Consider the following 24,592-nt stretch of genomic DNA (forward strand, 5'->3'; position numbering starts at 1 on the left):
TTCCCCTGTCCCACTTCGTGCCTGTCAACTGTTTTCTTTGCAAGAATACATTGCCATCAGGCTAAAACTATTCTTGCTTTTAAAGCTGTCTACTTATCTGCAGCAAAATCCTACTGTATTCTATCAAAGTAAAAACTAGCCCATATAATTGTCATCATGTCCAGTCATTTCAGGGAGGTGTGTATTGGGTAGTGGCTTTCCCTGCTGAAGCAGTGGCATAATGTCCTATGCTGATACTGCCAGCCTGTGCTAGCTTTTCAGAAAGCTGTCTTCAATTTCAGAGATGTGCAGAAGTGCTCAGCAGTGCCTAGAGCAGGTTTGCCTTGCCCTGCTGCATCTCACGAAGACATTCTTGAGGCCAGATGCTGCTCTCGTATCTCACTCTACCCCATGCTGCTCTTGTATCTCACTCTACCCTGTTTATGTGAGGAGACTGGTCTCTGTGCTTCATTTTCCTAGTGACCTTGATGTTTGCACATATACTGGACTGCTAGTACTTCAACAGAAGTTGGGTGGTGTCAGTTACTTGTAAAACTTGAGGGTAGAAACCAGATGAAAGAAGAGCCAACTTAATGCTCTGGCATTTTACTGCCTTTTTCTCTCCAAATTTGAGGGTAGGCCACACAAAGTAACATGCTGTTTGCATTCTTTTTTTAAAGTGTTGGCTTAAGAAATCTCTTCTCTGATGGTTTGTCCTCCTTAATTTCTTCCTTCCAAGAGTTGATTCAAGTATTGACTCATCCACCCAAAATAATGCAGCCCCAGGAAGACAGTAGCACTGGGAAAAGAATCCGTGTCTGTGAATACAACAGTGCGGCTGAACTTCTGCCAGTCTTCTCCTTTTTAATGCCCAGTCATTTCTGAAAGCCCTTGAGAATTCTGTTACCTCAAGAGCATGCGTTTTAAAAAAAAAAAAAATGTAACAATGGCCTCAAAAACAACATGGTCAATCCAGCCTCTGAATTAACTGCAGCACTGCTGTATTTGGGACAGATATGGAAAGATTGTTAGGTGATGGGAGGGTACTTGATGGAGGCTGTGGGGTTGGGGATGTCAGCAGGTGTGGGGGGGGCTTTCTTTCAGGAAGCATATGGACCGAAAAGGTAGAAGTGATGGGTGCCTTTCTGCTTGATAAAGCAGGTCTGTGGGTGCCATCCAAAAGCTTTGCACTACTTCCAGAAATCCCACCCAGGCCTGAACCCAGGACATCTCTGGTTTATCCCGTGACACGCGTCAGCTACTGGCAGCTGCCAAGGGCAAGAAGACAAGAAATATTTTTGTAGAGGGAGAATAACAATTCTTTTCATCCCAGGGAGAATGACAATGTCTCTTCGCCTCCCTGGGGCCTCCGCAGGCCGGATTGGCCGGCGGCTGAGGGCGGCTGGGCCCCGGCGGTACAAAGTCTCTCTGTGGCGGGCTCCTCAGTGCCGGCTTTGTCCGTGCCGGGCTCTGGCCGCCCCCGCCACCACCTCCCCTCAGCTCCCTCCAGCCCTTCCTGGCGGGGGTGTGCGGGGCGGTGGGCTCGGCCGTTATCGCCTGTGGCAGCGGGTGGCCCGGCCATGTCACCATGGGAGCGACGCAGGGCTCCGCCGGGAGAGAGCCACGCGGGCCCGCTGCAGGGGAGGAGCAGGTCGGTAGCCTCCCCTCGCCCGACGCGCACATAACGGGTGCAGCGGGTGTTGGTAGCTGCTGTCGTGGGCCGTGGTGTCCCGCTTAGCAGCACACGTGCAGCCGACGTGGAGGACTTGCGCAGGGTGGGCTGGAGGATTGCTGGGTCACTCTTCACCCAAGCTGGCCAGCTGAGGCTGAGAGACCGTGGAAATCCCGTTTTCTGTGTTTTTCCATGCACCCCCAGTTAAATCGGAGCTGGGAGGTTCAGGCTGGTGAGCAGAAGCGAAGAGCGCTGGGGGCACGGCTGCGTGTGCCATGGCTGGCATGGGGCGCTGCCTTCTTCCTCGCACCGTGGGAGGGCAAGGGCGGAATTTTGTGTCTCAGACGTTGGTTGTGCTCAGGGGGCGTGGGTCAGCGTTTTAACCAAAAATAATCCTGCTTCTGTGGAGAAGCAAACTCCACAGTGTAAAATAAATCAATCTCTTCTCCTTCTCCCGAGCCCCTACTAATAGTCTGTAGAGGGCTGTGTGCTTTAGTGGGAAAACATGCTTTCTGACACCTGTCTTGTAAGGGAAGCAGTTGATATGCTTGCAAAGCACCCGAGGGCAGCGGAGGCTGCCTGGCAGGACGGCAGACCTGGTATGGTGCGCAGGCAGAAAGCAGAGCCCACCATACACACACACGTTCACTCTGCAAAAGTGTGAGTGGAAACCACGGTAAACAACAGGGTTTTTTTTTTTGTGGCTTCTGGGACAATTAGTACTGTAAGTATACTGCTTGTGTATGGTATTTCTCTGTGTTAACTGTAACACAGGCTAGGTGGGATATGGGTATTTATTAGCCTGGAGTGAACTACCTGTTAATGCTTTGTGTGTTTGTTTGGGGAACAAAAGAAGTCCTACAGAAAGGTTTACACAGTCAGTCTGGGTAACCGTCCCACTCCTATTCCACCCATCTTGTTCTGTGGTCTTCCTCATCTGCTGTGTTTATCCATTTTGCCTCTTCTGAATCCATCTTGTTGGCTTTTTGATGTGGTTCCCGTGGTGCTTGAACATTTCTGTTGCTGCAGTGCATCTAATAAGTAGCTGTGTGCTGGTGGTTCTGTTGAGAGAGATTTGGCATGAAATACCCACGGCAGTAGGTTTTGGTGACTTGCTTTGCAGGGGTTTTGCAAGAACGGGGTTGAAGCATGTTGACCGGAGGTGAGCGGAGAGGCTGACACTGTGCAGTTACTGCCTGAGCTACAGCAGAGTTTTGCTTTTACAGATAAACACTTTAGAGGGCTATTGTTTAAATTATACTCACCATCAATTTATTTCAGTGAATACTTGAAAAATGGAATTGTTTCCGAAGTGGAAGATTTGCAGTGTATTTCAGCACAGGGTGGGTTGGTAGACCTGTTGCCAGTCTCTTTCTCCTTACCTCCAAATGGCTGCTGCTTTTTGGACCTGATTCTGTCAATGTTGGGCGGCAGGGTGGGGGGGGTAGCTGTAAGCCCTTAAGAGTTTGGAATTAGTCTGCTTTGGCTGTGAATTCAGTGGCAGTGTCTATATTAACAAAAAAGGGAGCTCTGGCTGATCTTTTCTCCTTCCTATTATTGTTAGAGATTGTGAAAGAGCTAAAGTTTCTTAAGTGTGCTGAACGTTGGTGGGGAGAAATTGTAAGTGTGGCTCCTCCAATGGTTATATTCTTTATATTATGGTTATTACAGTCCGTAATTCTGTTTCTTTTATAAAGACAACAATTTTTTCATTATTTTGTCGAAGACAGAAAAATGATCTAGCGAGATACTACAGCTATGACTTCTAGTTTCTGCTATATTTTTTTAATGAGGCTATTCCAACAATACAAAGTTTGAGACTTTATTTCTAGGAATTCTGTTTTTCACAGCTTATGGTTATTAGAAAGGTAAGGCACATGCAGATTTAACTGACACTTGAAACGTTTTAAAGACCACTTTCTACTACACAAAGGACTAAGTTAGTGTTTTCTTGGGAAGCTAATGCCATTGATGCTGCAGAACTCTTTTATGAATGAAGTGAGCTGTATATGGCTCACAAGCCAAATAATATAGTGGAATTCAAGGCTGTGTTTAAAATGTAAATGAACTTAAAATCATTTTGTATTTTAAACCTGTATTTGGAATGTATTTCTTATCATCAAAATGCAGAACTTGATAAGAGTTTTATGTGACCCAGGCTGATCACAGACAGGGACTCCAAGTATCTGCCTTAAGGCAGCATTATATTCCCAAACACATCTTAGATGGAATGTACAATGGAAACTAATACATATATGCAATTACATTTGATGCTATGCAAGAATAAAGTATCATCTAACTTCCTTAACAGTGAGGGAGATGCCTTCATGAACCCTCCAGGCACCTCTATCCAGTAACTTAAAACTACAATGAAGATGAAAATGCTCCTTGAAGGCCTGCACTTGTAGCAGTTAATTTGGCAGGCAGATGATTGTCAGCAGCTTTCCAGGTGTGTATGTTTGTGCCTTCTGTCATGTCCTGTGAAGCAGAGAGCAGTATCTTTTTACATACTCTGCTGGTGGAGTCTCTAGATTTGATTAACAGTGCTTAGTGTTTCCACCACTGAATTTTCAATATATGATTCTTTTTTAAAGAAACAAAACAGCACCAAAAAAAGAAAGCTTTGCAGAACCACAGCTCTGATCTAACGACATCTTTACGTATCTACAAGAAATGATACACCTATTATTTATGATTTCCTAATGTATCTATTCAGCCTGCCATGTCTTTCCTTTGCACATGCATACCTAGTAGATGATAGGAAAGCATTTCAGGTGCTTGCTCCTTAGGATATGTAGCCCATATGAGCTTTTTGCAGAGAACGTGGTACGTCCAGATAGACTGTCATTCCAGGCTTTGCAAACAGAGCTCTCAGAGACAAACTGTTGGCCTTTGAGCTACAGAGCTTGCTGCCAGGGTCAGCGCTTGGCACCGATTGCACTTATTTCTGCATCCCAGCACTGCAAGAATCTGCTGGATAATGTGCGTTTCTTCTAGTGGCCAGGGCTGACGGTTCTTCTGTACAGTGTTTCAGAGGCTTTTTGAAGAGTTGCAGGACAGAATGAATAACAGTTTACTTTATCAATTGGTTTGTTTTCCTACGTAACTTTATGTTCCATAAGTAGAAAAAATGGTCAGTGGTTTTGATTCTTCTGCTCAAAGAGTTGGGTGGGAACGTTTTTAAACAACCAAAGTGGCAGTAGCATAGCTGATCGGTAATGCGTGCACATGTGTTCCTTAGAGGGTGCCATCAGAACTCCTATTTCTGTGTATATCTGTACTAGCATTGTTTTGCTTGAGGACCTATGTAGTGGTTATGGTTTGGCTGTAAATTTTTGTTTTCCAGCACTTCACATTTCCTGAAAATGTTTTGCTCTTCAGCATCAAAGGGGGTGATATTGTTCCTGACCCTGCTCTTTGGCAGCAACTCCCCTCCAGTTGCTGACCAGCTTGACAAATACTTGTGTGTGCTCTATCTCGGCGTGGCTGGTGTACTACAGTAGGTCAGGCTGCAAAAGGCCTGGGGTCAGACTTTTAATGCAGAGCGTTGACTGCAGATGGATGCCTGCTGGCATTTCCAAAAGCTATCCTTTGGCAGTTGCGCTCCCCTGGTTATTTGTGGACAGTGCCCAGTGAACTTAAAGTAGAAGGATACAGAAGATGGAGGAAGAAGGTGGGGAGTTTTTCTGTCACATGCCTTGGACACACTTGCCAAGCTACTGATTAAATGTGGAAAAACCCTGTACCAGCGTACTGTTGGTACATCAGCCTTTGCTGTCCCTTGGGTTTATGAGAAATATTTATAATCCAGCCTGACACACAAGGATGCTTCAAGTGCATGGTTTGTTGTTTTCTGTTTACCTTTTAATTTGACAGGTTGTTATGATGCCATTTTAACAGTATTGTGGTGTTAAACTATGGAATTGCACTCATTAAATTTCATTTACCAACTTCCCACCTCTTGTAATAACTTGACTCCATTTTCCATTCTTTTCTAAGTTTTCTTTTCCTGCTTTACCTTGTAGAAGCTAGTGAATACTTTCCTTATGTTTTCTGCAGCAGTAAGGATGGACTTAAAAGTCATGGGTCACAATGATTTGAAAATGGATTTAATTCTTCTTGCCTTCTTATAAGGCTTGTTTGCCTATAGACAGGTACGTAACGTTTTTTTCTTAAGAGGGGAGGAACCAGAACACTTCATCATGGTTTGCTCCTGCTTGTTGTGTCAGAAAGTCCTTGAGCGTAAAATATTCTTTTATGTGGATCAAACTACAAGAAGAAAACTCTTTGTTCTGAATCGTGGTTGAGAGTGAAGTTGCTGCTGAACTGAGCTTTGCTCTAGGCAATAACTGAATGGAAGCGTTTCTTGATCCTGGCGATTCTGAGCCATGCAATTTCCTTTTAGCCACATGCGCAGAAAGATTTTCGCTCTTTCCCGGTTCTTTCAAAGCCTCGTGTGATTTATGAGAGAGACTAGTAGTTGTGAAAGGAGGAATAAAATTTGCTCTGTCACTCAGCTGATTCAGTTCTGGTCAGTTTATCCTTTGTGCACTTCAGTGTGCAGTTCAGTGGAAATGACACCGTTTTGTAGGGGTGAGACAGTTTGGCTTCACTTAACGTTTGGAGAGATGCCTGAAGTTCCTTACACTGACGTTGCATGCAAGAGAAGTGTTGACTGGGCAGAAAGATTTCATCAAGGGGTTGTAGTTTCAAATTGTTCTGCTGGCATCCTTTCAAGTGAAGCAAGAATGGCTGCAGATAAACTCAGATTACCGCTATGGGAACAAATCAGCCAAGTGGAAGTTACTTGCTTGATACTGAAGAAAAAAGGGGTGGTTGACTTCAGTCCACACTCTTCCTCCCTCCCCACCCTCCTCCTGTGATTGATTGACTACTGTCATGAAATCACTCCGGTATTTTACGTAAGCTGGGAGGGTTCAAATGTTCTTTATGTCAATGTGTTTGGGTGTTAGCAATGTCATGTGCTAGTCCATAACTGCATGTGACACTTCAGCTTCACATCCTCCCTTGCCAAAGGACTGGGGAGAAGGAATGGAAAGCACTTGAAATTTTTCCATCCTCATCTTCCCTTCTATTGCTTTCTTATCTTAAAGTATTCTATGAGTGTGATCAGGTATGTGGTGAGGTTCAGTGTAACGCAATTTTGTATGGGATCATAGGGTGCTGGAGGAATTGGCACAGAAATATGCAGAGCTGAGGGGAGTATTTATGCTTAGTTTTACTGTTTGAAAAAGCAATTATAGTCCTCAGGAGGCCCCGAGGGGGAAACTTTGCTGTGAGCAAAGGGATTCTGAATGTGGTTTGCTAAGCAGGTGCATCTGGCTTAACCTATTATCTCATGGTAATTGACGCGTTGGGACAAAACTGAGTGATATTTTTGTTTGTTTGTTTGTTCCTCCTCTTCCACATGTACTGGGAGGAGTGTCAGTGTGAGACTTACAACCCTTCAAATGCAATCCCAGGAGACATTGTATGGATGTCAGGAAAAAATGCTGAACTCCTTTTGCAACAGATTTAGGCCTTGTGTTGGATACGAGCAAGATATGTTAAAGTTTAGGAGTGAACTTCAGCAATGTTTTCTGGCATGGCTGAGTAAGCTGTTGAGACATCTTGAGAGGGAGAGGTGGGTTGCTTAAGACATTGGGGGCAGGAGTGAGGTGGCAGAAGGAGAGGAAGGAGGAGAGGTCTGAGCAGTGGGACTAGAAAACAGAACTGTAAAAATTCTTTGAGAGCTGGAATATCAGAAGTGGGAATCTGTTTTAAAACAAGGGCAGCAGAACAATCAATAATTTTGCTGTGTGGTGATTAAGAAATTTAGTGGCTCTGTAAGAGCTAGGTAAGAAACAAGATACACAAGTCATTGTAGTATTTATCTGAATGATACTGAAAATACAACTTCACTCAAAACTACTGAATTCATTTTACAGAGATTTGAGTTTTTTAATTGTTAACTTCTAACATTTTTTAACAAGTCTGAATTATATTCTTAGTATTATGGGCATTCAAATGAAGTTGCAGCTTTTTTTTTTAAATCTACCTTGTGTGACAGTGACCTTCTCTTACATTTATGTTGTGGTAGTAGTAGGATGTAGTCTTAAAGCTCAATATACCATCAAAACTTCTGCACTATACAGAACCTTATTCAAGTTTATTTCCGCCAGACAAGAAAAGAAGCTAATGTGGCCATACATAATTGTACTGCCACAGGAATGCTTGAACAAAAGCAAAATGCTTGTAAGAATATGGTGCATCACTCTCCTATTAATAGACTTAGAAAAAAGGAAACTAGAAAACTTAACAGGGAAAGAAAATCTAATGTGGTTTGGGACTGAGCTCAACAGCTAACAATTGTACAATTGTTTGAATTGTCTTGCATTATGACTGGATAATTAAATATAAATGCTGACCTGATTGGATTGTATCCCAGCGATGCATCGATCTTTTAACAAACAAGTTACATGAAGCAGTAGACCAATAACCAGGTTGTTTTTCTCAAATTTGGGAGTTTTCTTGGATAACTAATGACATTCATGCAATCAGAGTCTATAAGGGTCATGGAATAGCAGAAACAGGTTTTTGCAGCAGTAGTTGCTTGATGCTAGAATCGGTTGCTTCTAGGCCTTGATTTCCTGTTCTAATATGGGTGCCAGGAGCAGAAGCATTCAGAAACAATAGCAGTAGAAGGTCCATCACTGAAGTTGAATAAAAATTGTAAATTGTATCCATCCACAGGATGGATATCTTTGGGTTTTGTTTCTTTCAAATTTTTAACATGCAAGTGTAAAATGTACACTTTGGCTGCGCAGAATGGCAGATTCTGAAGTGGGACACTTGGGTAATAGCAGCTGTACTTACATTTTTCAGTTAAGCTAATAAAAAGACATTTAATTTACCTAGTGTAATGAAACTGGTTGTCTATGCCTATTGAGCTTTACCTCCCCATCCCACAGGTGCATCAGTACAAAGAGTTTTTTTATGGTTGCTAAGAAAAAAGTGTCCTGCTGAACTTAGATTGTGCACAAACTGCTACTGCATTTTGTTTCTTGGACTTTGTTTGCATGAGCATCTTAAGGAGCAGAAAGTACAGCAACAATGTGAATGGAAATAAATGCTTTAGGTTTTACAGTTAAAGTAAGTAGAAGTGATGAAGTCAGACAACCTTTAAAGCCATTTTGGATTAGGGGGACTGTAAGTTTAGCGACCTGTCTGTCGTTACCTTCTTTGTAGAATTCAGAAAAAAAATGTGTACAGCACCTTATTCCATACGGTATTACAAGCAAAAGTGCAGGAAAACTTTGGAAAAAGAAACAGTGCGTGTGTGTATATTATATATACACATATATACATAAACACACACACACCCTGGAAAGTGAAGGTAATATATATGCTGCAAACTCAAGTGCTATTGATCTAGCGGCCTTTTACCTAGATTAGTTTTGATCTTCAACTGAAATTGCTCTATTTGCAGCTTCTTATGTCCTGAAGCATTTATTTTGAAAAGAGGTGGTGGGGAAAAACACTTCATTGCAAGACTGAGCACGCACTGAGCTGAGGGGTGAGGCTTGTGCTTTCCTTTAGGACCCCTGCAGTGCCTGTGGGAGAGTAAGTGAACGTTCCAGGGCTCTGCTGCTGGAGCGATGCTGCACGTCCCAGAACACTAATGGAAAGCAATTTCTGTTGTTCCTCTGAAACAACATGAACAGAAAAAATTAAAAAAATAAAAATAAAAAAAAGAGGGAAAAAAACTGATGGAAAAAATGTTAGTTTCCAAAGTGTTATTTCTCAAGAGGCAGAAATCGCTTTCTGAAAAATGAAGAAAATAATTTAATACAGTTTTGCTCTTCTTTTTTCCCCCTGGAAATGGGATATGTTTTCTCCAAAATGGCAATTTTGTATTTCAATTGAAGCTGTTCCCTGCACAAATTTTGAACAATTGGTTGTTTCCTGTTGGGGGAAGCACCAGAACAATTGCTGCATAATTTCGGTAGGGTAATGACAGAACTGTTGTTGGGCAAAAGATACTTGAGGGGACTTGCTCCTGAAATAGATCTAAGCCGTATTTCTGAGAGTCTTTAAGTTTTTGGTAGGTATGACCTGTGGATCTTGAAGCTGTATTCTGGTTACAATCAGGTTTTTTTCTTCTTCTTGAATAGACTTCTGTTTAGTTTGTAATGAGATACTGTACTGTTCTTTGATGCGTGTGTATGTATCTAAGCTCAACAGAATTCAGTTGTAAGAAAAGTAGTCTACTCTGCTCATCCTTTCCACCCCCCTCCCAGGCTTTTTAGAACTTTTGCATGTATATTCTTGGTGTAGCATGCCAAGGTTGTAAACTGATCATGAGTTTACATTCTGAATTTGTTACAGTCTACTGGGAATATACCTCTTTTTGCCCTTCGCATCTTTTTTTCCTTATGACAGTGCTAAATAAGGACTGCTCTTTGTAGCGTGTTCTCAGAAGAGCTCAGGTGGCTGTTTTTGCATTTGTCCTCTTCTAATAGTTACAGAAGGAGCAGTTGTTAAAAGCATAGTTGTGCAATAAACATTATAGTTTTAAAAAGCACCATATAATCCTATGTAGCTTCTAGGTACTGAATTGGAATGATTAACTCTCATTCTTACTGGCAGAGATAACAAATACTGTGGAATATAAGTGAATGGACTTTAGAAAGTTCCTGTGTGTGTTTTGCTTGCCTTTTCCAGTTTAACAAGAAATTACAACTGTGTCTGAAGTCCTTTAAGGTGTCATCATTCTGCTGATGAGAAGTAGGAGCAGGCAAGTGTAAAGGTACTTAACTACTTGCATTCAGGTCAAACAGTAGGCTAGAATAAAAAGCTTTACTCCAAAAACACGACAGTGATTCTTTTTATTGTTAGTACTGAAATGTGGTGTTGCTAACTTTATATGAGTCATTTTGTATTGGTTTAGAATTCTTGTTCAGAATTTTTCTGCTACTCATTTCCATGGGGTCTTGGTAGGATTGATAAGCAATATGCATGGTTTATCTCTAGAGTACTAAATGTTTCTCCCTTTTCAGAACATAAATGTTCTGGGGGGACGTGTCTATTTCTTTTATATAATCTGTGCGATTAATCCATGACATAGTTGCGGAAGAAAGTGACTTAACAAAGCTGATTTTTTTTAAAAAAAAGCATGGTTGCCTGATAATATAGAATATGTGCTCCTAAAAACTGAGATTAAATAAATAAATAAAAAATCTGTTAAAACAAGGTATTAGTTTTTTAGAATCATAGAATAAGGTCCCTTCCAACCCAAACCAAAGATCTCCCGGTTCCAACTCCCTGCCATGGGCAGGGACACCTCCCACCAGACCAGGTTGCCCAAAGCCCCATCCAGCCTGGCCTTGAACACCTCCAGGGATGGGGCATCCACAGCTTCTCCGGGCAACCTGTGCCACTGCCTCACCACCCTCATAGTAAATAATTTCTTCTTTATATCTAATCTAAGCCTACCATCTTTTATTTTCAAACTATTACTTCTATCACTACACTCCATGACAAAGGGTCCCTCCCCAGCTTTCCTGTAGGCCCCCTTTAGGGACTGGAAGGCTGCTGTAAGGTCTCCCCAAAGCCTTCTCCAGGCTGAACAACCCCATCTCCCTCAGCCTGTCTTTGTAGGAGAGGTGCTCCAGCCCTTAGATCATCATTGTAGCCCTCCTCTGGACTAGTTCTAACAGGTCCATGTCTTCCTTGTGCTGTGGGCCCCAGAGCTGAATGCAGTGCTCCAGGTGGGGCCTCACAAGAGCAGAGCAGAGGGGGAGAATCACTTCCCTCACCCTGCTGGCCACACTGCTGTTGATGCAGCCCAGGATACAGTTGGTTTTTCTGGGCTGCATGTGCGCATTGTCGGCTCATGTTGAGCTTCTCATCCAGCACCACCCTCGTGTCCTTCTCCTCAGGGCTGCTCTCAATCCTTTCTCCGCCCAACCTATATTTGCGCTTGGGATTGCCCCAGCCCAGGAGTAGGACCTTGCACTTGGCCTTGTTGACCTTCTTGAGTTCCAGAAGTTTAAGAAGTTCAGAGAACCACCTCTCAAGCCTGTCCAGGTTGCTCTGGATGGAATACCTTCCCTTCAGTGTTGACTGCACCTTGGTGTCACTGGCAAACGTGGTGAGGGTGCACTCGATCATGCTGTCTGTGGCACTGACAAAGATGTTAAATAGCGCCTGTTCTAGTACTGACCCTTAAGGAAGACCACTTGTTACTGATCTCCACTCAGACAGTGAGCTGCTGACTGCAACTCTTTAAGTGCGACCATCCAGCCAATTCCTTACCCACTGAGTGGCCCATCTGTCAAACCCATGTCTCTCTAGTTTAAAGACACGGATATCATGGGGACAGTGTCAAATGCTTTGGACGAGTCCAGGTAGATGACATCAGATGCTCTTTCCCTATCCACCAATTCTGTAACCCTGTCACAGGCCACCAGAATATTCAAGGTAATCCCTGAATATTAACCGGCTTTGTTGGGCCCTATTTCCCTTCAGGGCTTTGTTCCACAGTGTTCTAGCAAGAAGATCCCCCAAGAGGATATGTCACCTGTCCCTGCCCTCCCTTTAATCCTGACCCACAAGCTCTCCCAGCTCCTCACCCATCCCCAGGCAGAGCTCCACGCACTCCAGCTGCTCCTTTTTTTTTTCCCCTGCCTGTCCTTCCTAAAGAGCCTGTATTCCTCCATTCCAACGCTCCAGTCACAGGAGCCGTCCCACCACCTCTGCGTAATGTCGATGAGGTCATAGCCCTGCAGGCGTGCACATCTCTAACTCCTTGTTTACTCCCCGTGCTACAGGTGTTAGCACTGAGACATCTTGAGTCGGGCCCGGAGGAAGCTGGCTGGAGTGGCTGGAATTCCTTTGTGCCACTCTTCAGGTGCTCTTCTCCTGTGCGATTCTTGTCATTTTTAATCTGAAATAAAAGTTTCAAAGTAGGATTTCAGCCTAAAAAGATACTGGGCCCTTCTCAAGATTTTTTTTATTTTATTTATACAGATTGTATTTATGAAAATCGCTCAAATGCCAAACTATTCTGAAAAGTAAGATATTGTATAATAATGAGTCCAGCTCTTCACAGCAATTGCCATTTTGTGTGCGAAAGTGATAGTCTGAAGTTGAGAACTTGAAACAACTGCTGTGCTTAACTTTTTGTGCAGCAAGGGGGACTGCGTGGGCCTCTGTTACAGCATCACCGCACCACCTAGTGGCTCTCTGGATTAATTGTGAATCGGTCACTGAGTCTGTGCTCTGCGTTTTCCCAACGTGCATGGATTGTCGACATTTTGAGGAAATAACTTGCCAGCTTGTCTTCTATGAATTTCCCAAAGATGCTCGTTTCTAGAGGCAAAGAAACAAAAACCTTGGTGGGCCTGAGTAGAAGAAATCATCTTAAGAAAACAAGCAAACAAATGAACAAAAATATTTGTGGGGGTTTTATTAGCTTTTTCTAAAGTGACCGGAACTCAAAGTGCTTTTGGAAATTCTTAATACTCCTCTTTCTTTCCCTCAAAATGGTTAGTCTGCTTTCTGAGAGTCTTCAAGATAATTGGTGAGTGTCAGGCTTTAAATGTTAGGGAAACAAGTTTCCTATGCAGTATCTTTTTGACATTGACAGATTAAAAAAAAAGTTTCACAAAAAAACAGTTAATATTTTTTCCAAATGAGACTGACATATGCATTGCACAGACAATTATATGTACAACCTCCCTGTTTTTTTTTAGGAGTTTCTTTAATACATAATTAAAATCAATAAAACTATTCGGAGATTATGTGCTTTACTCAGTAATCCAGCAAAAGGATTTCTAATACCACATTCTGTAGTGGCTTTTTTGTAGCATCCAGGCTATTTGTTATCCCCTTTATTATAGGGAATTGAAGAGTAATTAAATACCTGCAGAACTCAAATCCTGTGTTTCTAGCTTTAACTGTATCCAGGCAAAATTCTGCAAAAAAATCTTTGAGCTGAAGATAACCATTTTGATTTCACCACTGTGAACCACTCTAAGAGTTCCAGTGCAGGGACTGCCATAATGGGCAGATCGTGTGATATCCTTCATTGCATTTAAGCTTCATATGTCACTCACACACTGTGAGCTGGATTAAGTGATACAGTTTGAATTAAAAAGCACACAACTTATCAGAGCTCTGGATCAGTGGAGATGTTGTGCACGTATGCAATTTTTTCATCTCCTTTGACTTTTAAAAAAGTAGTAGTAATTGTGTACTAGAAGATCTGGAACATTGCAGTGTGAATTAGTAGCAGGGCTACACTGAAAATGGGACCGGGATGTGTGTTCGTCACTTAGCGTTACAAGTAGTGTGGTGAACAGTACTGTTGCCATTTGTCTCTTCAGTTCTGCAATGGAATCACAGAATCATTAAGGTTGCAAAAGACCTCCAAGATCATCTGGTCCAACCATCCCCCTACCACCAATGTCACCCACTAAACCATGTCCCCAAGCACCACGTCCAACCTTTCCTTGAACACCCCCAGGGACGGTGATTCGGTGACTCCACCACTTCCCTGGGCAACTCGTTCCAATGCCTGACTGCTCTTTCTGAGAAGAAATGTCTCCTCATTTCCAACCTGAACTTCCCCTGGTGCAACTTGAGGCCATTCCCTCCAGTCCTATCACTAGTTACCTGTGAGAAGAGGCCGGCCCCCAGCTCCCCACAGCTTTCTTTCAGGTAGCTGTAGAGAGCAATAAGGGCTCCCCTGAGCCTCCTCTTCTCCAGACTAAACAACCCCAGTTCCCTCAGCCGCTCCTCACAGGACTTGTGCTCCAGGCCCTTCACCAGCTTCATAGCCCTTCTCTGGATACGTTCCAGGGCCTCGATGTCCTTCTTGTAGTGAGGGGCCCAAAGCTGAACACAGTACTTTAGGTGCGGCCTCACCAGAGCAGAGTACAGGGGGACGATCACCTCCCTGGTCCTGCTGGCTACACCATTCCTGATACAGGCCAGGATGCTGTTGGCCTTCTTGGCCACCTGGGTACACTGCTGGCTCATGTTCCTAGTAAATAAAAATCTGATAATATGGGATCAGTCTGCTTGTTACAAGCAAGTTACCTTTGCTGTGTCCTGTTGCAAAGTATTTGTTTTTGTCAAGTAATCTGGGAAAAAGCAAAGCTATATCGAATGTATAGGCTTTAACTGGTAAGGGGAAGATGAGACTGTTACAGTGCTTCTTTCCTCTTGAAAGAGTTTTTCTTCTTCAAAAGATGTCATTCCAGTGCTGAGCTGTAGGTATACTTACTTGTACAGTAAGTGACAGGGCTTGCGTTTTCTTTTTTTTTTCTTTTTTAGCTGTTGCATCCTGATGCATACCCATCTTGACACTAGCAGCCATCTTGATTTTACTCGAATGTGGGAGTAGGACTGATGTTCCTAAATACAGAGTGTCTTCTAACATGGAGTTACCCCTTATGTGTGTTTCTCTTTCATGACAATAGGGGGGGGAAAAAAAAAAGGTTTTCTGCCTTGATGAAGAGCAATTTAGTGTTACTCCTAGTGGTTATCTTTTGCAAACCACCTTCTAACACTTCTCTTCCCTTAATCTGAACTGTTCACTGTTCTGGAGACCCATTTTTTAAGTACAATCCGTTGCTCTTTTGGGAGTTGCACTATTCCTACACAAAAAGTAGGAAATATTTCAATTAAGTGTTTTTTTCTTTTTTTTTTCTTTTGTGAGATGTTGCCTTTATTATAAAAATCCACAGATAAATAATTTTTCTCATCCTCCTAGATCCTACGCATACATCTGTATAATATGCAGATACTTAATGAAAACACTTAAGTTGAAGCCTTCTTACTTCAAAGTGGCTTGAGTACCATTATTTACAACAGGATGAAAGGCCTGGTGAAGGTGCAGTTCATCTTCAGTCATTTTTCAGTGTGGTAATCCAGAACGCTTGATAGCTTCTGGATCCGCTATTTGTGTTAACTGATTGTCTTTTCATAGTCAACTTTAATTAGCCTAGAATGCTACAGCCTACAAAATTCCTGCTGAAAGAGAGCAAGTGTGAACCTTTATACCACAAACCGGTACAGAGCTTGCTTCTTTTTTTCACTCAGCCTCCACTGTCTGTTGAGGAAGTCTCATGGGGGTCCTCCAGAAGCAGAAGCGGATCAGAATCTTGGAATGCCCATAAATCTAGTGTAATCCAGTTCTGTATCATATAATTGCCTTGAAACAGGCAGGCAACATGTGGGCAGTTTCTCAATCCTTTGCTGCAGTCTACAGCCTTTGGGGCCAGGAATGCTGCTGACATCTTGAAACAGCTATGGCATATTTCCACTCAGCTGCTCATGTGATTGACTGGAAAAGCCTCTATTGCCAGAACATTGTGACATTCTGAGGTTACTCTGCAGTTTTCTCGAAGTTCTGCCTCTCTTCTCACAGTCCCGGTTTCTAGAACAGATCATCATGGTTAGTTTTTAATTTATTCTCCCCACATGAATCACAAATGCTTTATTGTCTGGATAAACTCTGGATAGACTCTGGATAGACAAAGAACCAAGGTGTGGTTCACTGCTTGGAGTTCAGCTTTTCTTCAAAAGGAGCTTCAATTTCTAATGTTTGTAGATAATTGGGAAATGGATATGAATGTCAAAGGCTTGTAATTACAACTGTAATCTTGTGCTGTGTGTGAAGTTAGGCTTTAGATAGTTTCCATTAGTCTTTGCAAAGAGTCAGGCAGGTAAAGTCAAAAGACAGTGGTGGTTGTACCATTAGAAGTAGGTACCATGGATCTACTGGGGCAGTGATTTAAAAAAAAAAAAAAAATCCTCCAGACCACCTCCACCTGCTCCACCGGGGGCTCCTCCACGGGCTGCAGCGTGGAGATCTGCTCCGTGTGGGACCCATGGGCTGCAGGGGGACAGCCTGCTCCACCAGGGGCCTCTCCACAGGCCGCAGGGGAACTGCTCTGGCACCTGGAACATCTCCTTCCTCTCCTTCTGCACTGTCCGCAGGTGTCTGCAGGGCTGCTTCTCACTCTTCTGTCTTCCGGCTGCTGTTGCACGGCAGGTTTTTTTCTCCCCCTTTCTTAAATCTGCTCTCACAGAAGCGCAAACAACATCACTTGCTGGCTGGCTCTGGCCAGTGGCAGGTCCCTTTGGGGCCGGCTGAAACTGGCCATTATCTGACATGGGGCAGCTGCTGGATTCTTCTCACAAAGGCCACCCCTGGATCCCCCCGCTGCCGAAGCCTTACCACGTAAACGCAATACAGCGATGATGTCAGCTATTTCCACCAAGCTCCCGGGACGGTATTCCATCAGCACACTTGCTCCAGAGCCGGGGGCCCCCAGCCAGAGGCCGGTGTCAGTGCACTTCCCTGAATAGTGTTTGCCCTCGGTAGCCGAGTGCTCAGGCACAAAGCTCTGCACACTCCAGTTCTGCTGGCTTGTGCCAGGAAGTGCAAGAGGTCAATGGGGTCACAGTTGAAATGCCAGAAGTTGAATTTGGTCTTTTAATGGAAGAACCTTAAACTCCACATTTTCCACTGTTGTCCATCTTCAGCAGTTAAAACTCCTCTGCTCTTGAAAAAATGCGGTCTGTGGATGGGTTTTTGCACGGAGAAGTGTTGTGCACTTGGCATGGCTTCCTGTCTGTTTCACATTTTAAACTGCTTGCTCTGTGCCTTTTTGCTTTCTGGAGCCATGTCACCAGTCTTGCCCATGTTTAAATGTAATTTTACATGTCCAGATGAAGGGATTACTTGCACATTTACACTTATTTCTGCATAAGGACTTCCAGATTCAGCAGTTGAAGTCTTAAGAATTGATAGAGGCTGATAAATACAGTTTAAAATACCCTTCACTCCATTAACTTGAGTAATTTTTACTATGAACTGCTATAGTCAGAATATAAACTTGCGGGTAATCTGCATTGTGCTTCTCCACACGTCTTTCTTGAAATTGCAAGTACCCCGTTTCTTTAAAGTTTCAGATTGGTTTGGGGGGGAGAGGGGGGAGGGCAATATGTGCTTACAAGAAGAATATCTTGCTACATATTGATCTGTTCCTGACACTTAAAATAATAATGACGTTTATTATTTTTAAACGTAAGGATATGCTCGTGGGTTTCTCTGGGGCCTCTGAAAGTGAGAGTTAGTGAAACTCCGAGCAGATTTCCCTGCTGTGTTTTTGATGTGTTTCTGTGCGAAACGGGCAGCAGGATTTGTTTGAGTATGTAGGCCACTATTGTATTAGAATTACATAACCGCGTTGAGTGGTAGAAACAGATGAAAAGACCGGGATGCACGGCGTCCCCTAACAGATTATATCCTGCAACAATGAAGACGGCTCAAGCTCTGCAGAGAATGTGGTCACATGCAGTCAAAAAGTTGAGGATTTTAAGGGGGCACGTGAGTTGCTTTTTGTTGCATCTTGCTCCAGGTCTTTCCTCCTCCCCCCACCCCCCACCCCGTGCCTTGCTCCTTCCCGCTCCAACTCACTTTCATAGCCAGATGACTGCAGTGGCAGGTCTTCTGGTGCTGTTTTTCTTTCACTGTGAAAGAAGCTGGCTTGGGTCATCTCTCAGTAGCAAGGAGTTGCATAAATAAATCTCTGACGACTGTCAGTGGGAGTTGCAACAGCTGCCTGTTCGTAGCACGCGGGTGATTTTAGCACTTTGCATTGTTTCCTGCCAGAGATTCGGTTAAGCGGTCTGTTCTGGGCACGTAGAAAGTACCTATCGTTTGGGTATAGGAGAATTAGGCAGATTTAAGCAAATCCTGAGCACAGTGTTCTAATTAGAAGTGGACTGACTTTAGTCACTAATGAATATAGACTAGCTAATTGCAGTAATTTATGTTTGCTGCAGCTAGCTGCTATCTGTGTGAAACCTTGCAAAGCAGTTACTGTTGGTAATTGGAGGTGGGATCCTTACTGTTCAGCCTGCCTTTCTCTCGCCAGTGTTCTGATGCGCAGTCTTGCAGCAAAGTGGCAATGCTACGAAGGATATCCAGGCTGCTCAGGATGCCTTTGTGTTATCCTGCGGATGAAGTGTGAAGAAATTGGCAAGGGTGTGGGGGTTTTTGTAACCCACCACTTGGTGCCTTCAGAGGAGAGGCATTATTAGATGTGGAATAACAGGAATTTTGTTACTGTGGTGGAGACTTTAATTGTGGTTTTGATGAAGTCCTCAACTGGTGATTTATAACATGTCTCTCCCTCCCTCTCAATCTTCTCCATTAATCTGTCAGTATGGGTTAGTATCGTGGCAATGGCAAGCAGCAGTACTTTTTATGATGTTAAAGAGATTATTGCTTAGAGATTTGAGGGAGTACAGATGTGTTTTGTGCCTTACGGGCTTCCAAGGTGACCACTCAGTTCTCTGAACTGTGTTACATAGCCTGCAAAGCTTTATCAGTATGGCAGAGCTGGTCCTGTTGTCTTGGTAATTATGTTGCACAAAATCAGCTTGCAAGTACATCCTGTACTTTCCTTCAGTAATATAGCATACAGCAACTGGGAGGCAGTTTCCCGAGGAGCAGTTTCTAAAAATGTATTGCTTACAAATTACAAAGTGAATTATTTAATTGGCTTTTGTTTGATGCTTACTAACAGCTCCAAGCCAAAAATACACCCCCTCCCCCAAATTTGCAAAGGAAGTACTTGAAGACCATAAATGATACTCTGAGGAACTCCTTCAAGGTACAGATGCGTGATGCTGTCTGCTCAACATCTTGCAGGTTCTTAATCGTAGAGGCAGTAGTTTCCTTTCCTTTCTTTTACTTGTTTTTGTTTCCAGATACCGCAAGACTTGCTTGTCAGACCAAAATAAACTTAAGTACATTAGGTTACGATGCTTTGACTTACTACACAATGAATCTCTTCCATTGTGTAGAAGGTTCTACTTGTGCCACTACGGATGGGAGGCATCATGTTCTTGGAGGAAATTCTTGTCAGCTTAGCCATTTCATACCTATAAATCCATTTTCCAGTATCTTTACTATGCTTTCCTCAGTCCCTTTGCTGCACTGTTGTACTGAATAAGCAGTCGTTTCTCTCAGAGTGTCCTTTAGCAGATGGAATATCAAAGACCTGATGTTAGAGTTGCTGGAAGAGCAGGGTGAGGGTGCTGCTCTCCACCCTTAAGGGCAGCAAGCTCTTGCCTGTTGCACCCTGTTTTGTCTGCGCAGAGCTGGTCTCAGTGTGTTGGGTTGTTACGTGTTGGTAAGGTCCGCAGGCAGAGCAAATTGAATACACGTGAAGTTCTTGTCACACCTGTAAGTTGTTTTGGGCTTGTGTACAGTAAGATGGATGGAAAAGATTTTGCATCTAACCCGCATCTGCAAAATTTGAACCCAGATGCTTGTCCTTTAAATTTTACCCATCATTTCATCCTTTCATTTCTAAAATTCTCTTCAGTGAAGCCAACTGGAATTTAAATGACACTGAGGCCTTTCTTTAGATCAGACTGTTTTTCTGCAAAGCTTAAAAATACCATATAGAAAAGTAGGACAGTAATGGCGTAACCAAGGGTCACTAGTAGGCAAACTATTCATTTTCTTACAAGCAAAACAGGCAATCCAAGTCACTTCTATTTATCACAGTGGCTCAGAATAAGCATGTAGTTAAGGAGGAATTTATTTATTTATTTTTACCTTATTTTTATTTTACCATAGACATCCTCTATGTAAGGGAATGTATGTAGTGAGACAGTTCAGTGTCAGCTAAGCTGAAGGGTCAGACATGTCAGCTGCTAACATGGAAATATCAGAGGAAATAATTTCACCATGTGCTTCAGCAAACAGAGTAATTAACATATCCAGGACATGTATGTTTTAATAAGTTGTAAACACCACGCATTCTTACCTGTTCTAGACAAGTAGAAGTTTAGAAATACTTACCTGTGTCAATTTTAATACGACGTCCTCTCTTAACAGCCATGTGAAATGTGTTTTTAATTATACCTGAAGGGTCCTAGAAACTAGAAAGTGTTGTCCATTTTCTGGGCGAAAAGTATTGATGCATATTTAACATCATTCAGTGTTGTGAACTTGCTGATAAGAATGCTGAATATTTTGCATTTTCCTTCAGGAACTCCAAGCAGGACTTACACTGATGTTTGGTTTTTAATGTGGTGACCGTGCAATGGAAAACATAAACTTCATTCTGCTTTGGAGTGCTCAAAATCCATTGGGAGAATACTTTGTGGTGTTCCTTGCATTTGATAAATGGCTTCCATGGCTTGTTAAATAGTTGCTGACTGCCAGAAAACATTTACTCTTGAAAAATAATGGATTTGTTAAAACAGGCATACTCTTCTTGTGTCACATCTCTTATCTGTTTTTGTTTGGTTGGTTGGTTGGTTTGTTTGTGTTTTTTTTTTCTTTGGAGTTTAGTTGCCAGTAATCCCTTTAAAGCCTTTATAAAGGCCGTTAAGTCAAAAGCAAGCTTCTGTCTGAACTTCTGTTTCCTGACAAAACTCTTACCTTATCAAGAAAGATGTCTTCTTTCAGCAGTAAAAACACATAAATCTATGGCTTGAGTATATGCATGCACATACTCATGCAGTGCTTGGATTTTTCTTCTGCAAAAGTGTGCTTTGCTTTGTGAAAGTTTTCAGTGTCAAATACAGTGGTTCCTTTTTTCTCCTGGTTTAAAGGCCAGAAGCTGGCTATGTACTTACTATATGATGAATCACAGCTGGGTGATTATTCTGTATTGTATTTTAAGCTATGATATTGGAAAGATTTCAGGTTATATCATGTAAGATAAACTGGTCAGTTCTGGATCAGTTTTAACTGGAAACGTGGGAGGGGAAAAAAAAGGATTTTTGAGAAGTGTCATAGAAATGGATATACCAGTGCTATATAGTGATAACTGTTTTTTGTAAAACTGAATTTCAGAAGGGGAATTAAAATATCTAATTGTGTAATTTGGGGTGGATTTAGCATTTGTTAAATCCACATGTACTAAAAGGAACAGATCTGAAGGCTTATTGGTTTTGAAGATCCCAGTTTCAACTGCTGAATGGTATACTGGTATGCAGAGATCTTCATTAGGGAGTTTGTGTTATTTGAATCAGGACTATATAATGCTAGTGTAATCTGAATGACTTGCTTACGCTGAATGAAACGTTTCCAGAAAATGAACTGTTAAACCAGTGAAATTTGAAGACAGTCTACCAACCTGAGTCTATTAACATTTTTTTCCATTTTTAAATAAATAATCATTAAATACATGCACTTCATACTAACTCTACCAAATGCTTAGAATATATATATTTATTTTTATCATATTTATATCTGTGTTTTAATGGGGTATTTCACAGTTTAGATTGTTGTGTGCTTTGTGTTTTGCTAATTGGTTTCTGTGTGCAACAGGCCCCAGGCATGGAAGAGCTGATATGGGAACAGTACACTGTGACCTTACAAAAGGTGAGCGCCTGTTATATTTTTGGTTTTCAAATATTCAATTACTGCAGTAGTCTAAATATGTTTTACTATAAATGTCATTATCATATATGAGTCAAGAATATGATTAATGTCTTGTGCAAATCAGATATCTTTTCTATTTTAAAGCTTAATTGCTAGTTACTCATACTATAATGTGACTCTTTAATGTTAAGAGTAAATTAAATTAACCATTTAAGTGCTATACTTGCTTTTATTTCATGTTGGTTATGACAGTCTAATATACCACATGCCAGCCACAAAGCCAAATTCATCATTGAATAACCTTAAAAACAAAGCAGATGGCTTTATCAAGCAGTTGCGGTTAATGTCCAAGCTTTATAATTATCACTAAACACATTTTCTCTGATTTGTTCATATCTTTCATATCTAGCAGTGTAGAATCTAGTGGAAAATTACTGTTATCTAAATTTCTAAAATATGTGGGCTACAGATGCTACCTTAACAGTTACATTAAGAAAAGATGAATTTATACTCAATGTATACTAAGTCCTTTTGAGTTAAAGAAAGTACATCTCTTGCTTCTGAGTTCTGTCATGGCTAGGCCACCATAACAAAGTACAGGATGTGTCCTTCAGCAGCAGTGGTGGTCTTCCCAACTGTTTTGATGATCTGGGTTCGATGAGTAGGTTTTCCTGTGCTGTTAACATTTTTTTATGCGTTCTGCAATGAAATCACCTTGATGACCACGACCTGAGGTAAAACAGTCATCTTGCCTACAGAACCTGTCTTATGTGCTGAGTTTTTGAGGAAAAACTGTTTTTCATTTTGCAGAGGTAGACAGGAGAAAACACTGCAGAAGGAGATCTTAGTTGTTGTAATTTCAAACTTTTCAGATCTTGAATAACCTGTAAACTACTTCTTTGCTTCAGAGATAACCCTTTGCCACTTACGCAGTATGAGCCGATTGGACTTCCTCTGTCAAGTCCAACTCAACTACCGATGAGTTCTACCATTATTTTTAATTCTATATTGCTTTGGCTTGAAGTGTCAGTCTGCTTCCTGTAAAACTAAGGTGCAGCAAGTGTGAAGCATTGCTTTTTTACCTTCTCAAATAAATACCCACTTAATATTGAAATTAGTGGAGCACAAGCTAGCATGTGATGACATAAACATGCTGAGTTGTGGGAAAAGTGCTATTTTAACCTGGAGTATTAATTCATCTGTAAGTTAAAAACATTTTTTAAGTGTTAAATGTGGCATAATTTGTGCTTATGTTTTTGTTTTGTTTTTAGTGATAGAAGGTCTATATTGAATAGCTAATAACATTAAATCTGTGTTTAAAAAGATGCAGTTTTGTGGACACCTTTTCTGCAGTTCTGTTGTACTAACACTTAAGGTCTGGTGTTACAAGCATGTTTCCTTCACATGTACTTCCTTAATGTTATGAATGCAAAACATAAGAGTTTATAGATCTGACATTTCTGTGAAGGCAGGTTGCACATGAATTACATATTTAAAATGCTTGATTGTGAGAGAGGATAATTACAGACCATTCACAAGTTCACTGCTTGCTTTTTGTAGTCAGCCATGATCTTGATTATACTGACGGAGGAGTAAGTAGTTATTAAAGACTATATAGCAGTTGTAATGAAGGCGAGACAGTGAATATGCTTCTCTGGTTTCCCCAAGCATCACAAACACAATAGAGTCATATATCTAACAATAAATTTGGCATGAATAACCAGCGGGATGATGTAGCAAAATGTAGGCTAAGTTAGTGAGAACTTTGCTTAATTACTAACCATCACAAGGCTGTAGGTTGAGGTTTTGGAACGCAAGAACATGTCTTCTTGCTACATAAATCCATTATTTTTTAAATCTAGAGGTATTGCCTATTTCTGCAACTCAGCATGTAACTATCATATTTCAAATACTATCTAGGTAGAGTGCCATCATAGAACAATCATGCTGCTCTTCTTTCTCTATATCAAAATGCCTTCTGATGGAATTGAATTTTGTTGTTTGTTTTCAAAGGATTCAAAACGAGGATTTGGGATTGCAGTTTCTGGTGGCAGAGATAACCCACATTTTGAAAATGGTGAAACCTCGATAGTCATTTCAGATGTTCTCCCAGGTGGCCCAGCAGATGGATTACTTCAGTAAGCAAAGTCTTTTTTTCTCTGTCTGACGTATTTTGAGGGTCATGGCTGTAGAATACGTAAAACCTTCATCGGGCTTGGTTGACATCCTGCTGATTTAACCCAACTGAGATGTGATAATTTCTTGAAGACCTAGATGTCTGTTTTAAATGGGAGGAAAAAAAAAAAAAGAAAAAAAAAGCCATGGGGGTGTTTCTTTGCTATTTTTAAGCAAATAAATTTCAGTGGTGTTGAAAAGCTTTTGTAGTCAGCTCTGTCTCTCTTAAGATTGTATATCTTCTAAATGAACCGTGGAAATACTTAGCATCTCAAAACACTCTTCCTGTTCTTCCTCCAGGAAACGTATCGGTCAGTCATTACTTTTCAAGAGAATGG

General features: G+C 41.8%; 1 protein-coding gene across 5 annotated transcripts in view; it reads left to right on the forward strand.

Annotated features, from left to right (window-relative positions):
* Positions 1-24,592, forward strand: part of TJP2 (tight junction protein 2) — a 64,597-nt gene that overhangs the window by 18,934 nt on the left and 21,071 nt on the right. For 2 of the 5 annotated variants that reach the window (XM_066988260.1, XM_048073518.2), the window contains exons 3-4: positions 22,026-22,079; positions 24,093-24,217. In XM_066988260.1, the coding sequence (XP_066844361.1) occupies positions 22,035-22,079; positions 24,093-24,217 (170 nt within the window). In that variant the 5' untranslated portion in view covers positions 22,026-22,034. Of the gene's footprint in view, positions 1-1,428; positions 1,631-1,858; positions 1,884-17,969; positions 18,057-22,025; positions 22,080-24,092; positions 24,218-24,592 lie in introns of those variants that run through there. The other 3 variants (XM_048073520.2, XM_048073521.2, XM_048073519.2) reach the window with 3 other exon arrangements.

The sequence above is a fragment of the Anser cygnoides genome, chromosome Z (genome assembly GCF_040182565.1).
Source record: "Anser cygnoides isolate HZ-2024a breed goose chromosome Z, Taihu_goose_T2T_genome, whole genome shotgun sequence".
Lineage (NCBI taxonomy): Eukaryota > Metazoa > Chordata > Aves > Anseriformes > Anatidae > Anser > Anser cygnoides.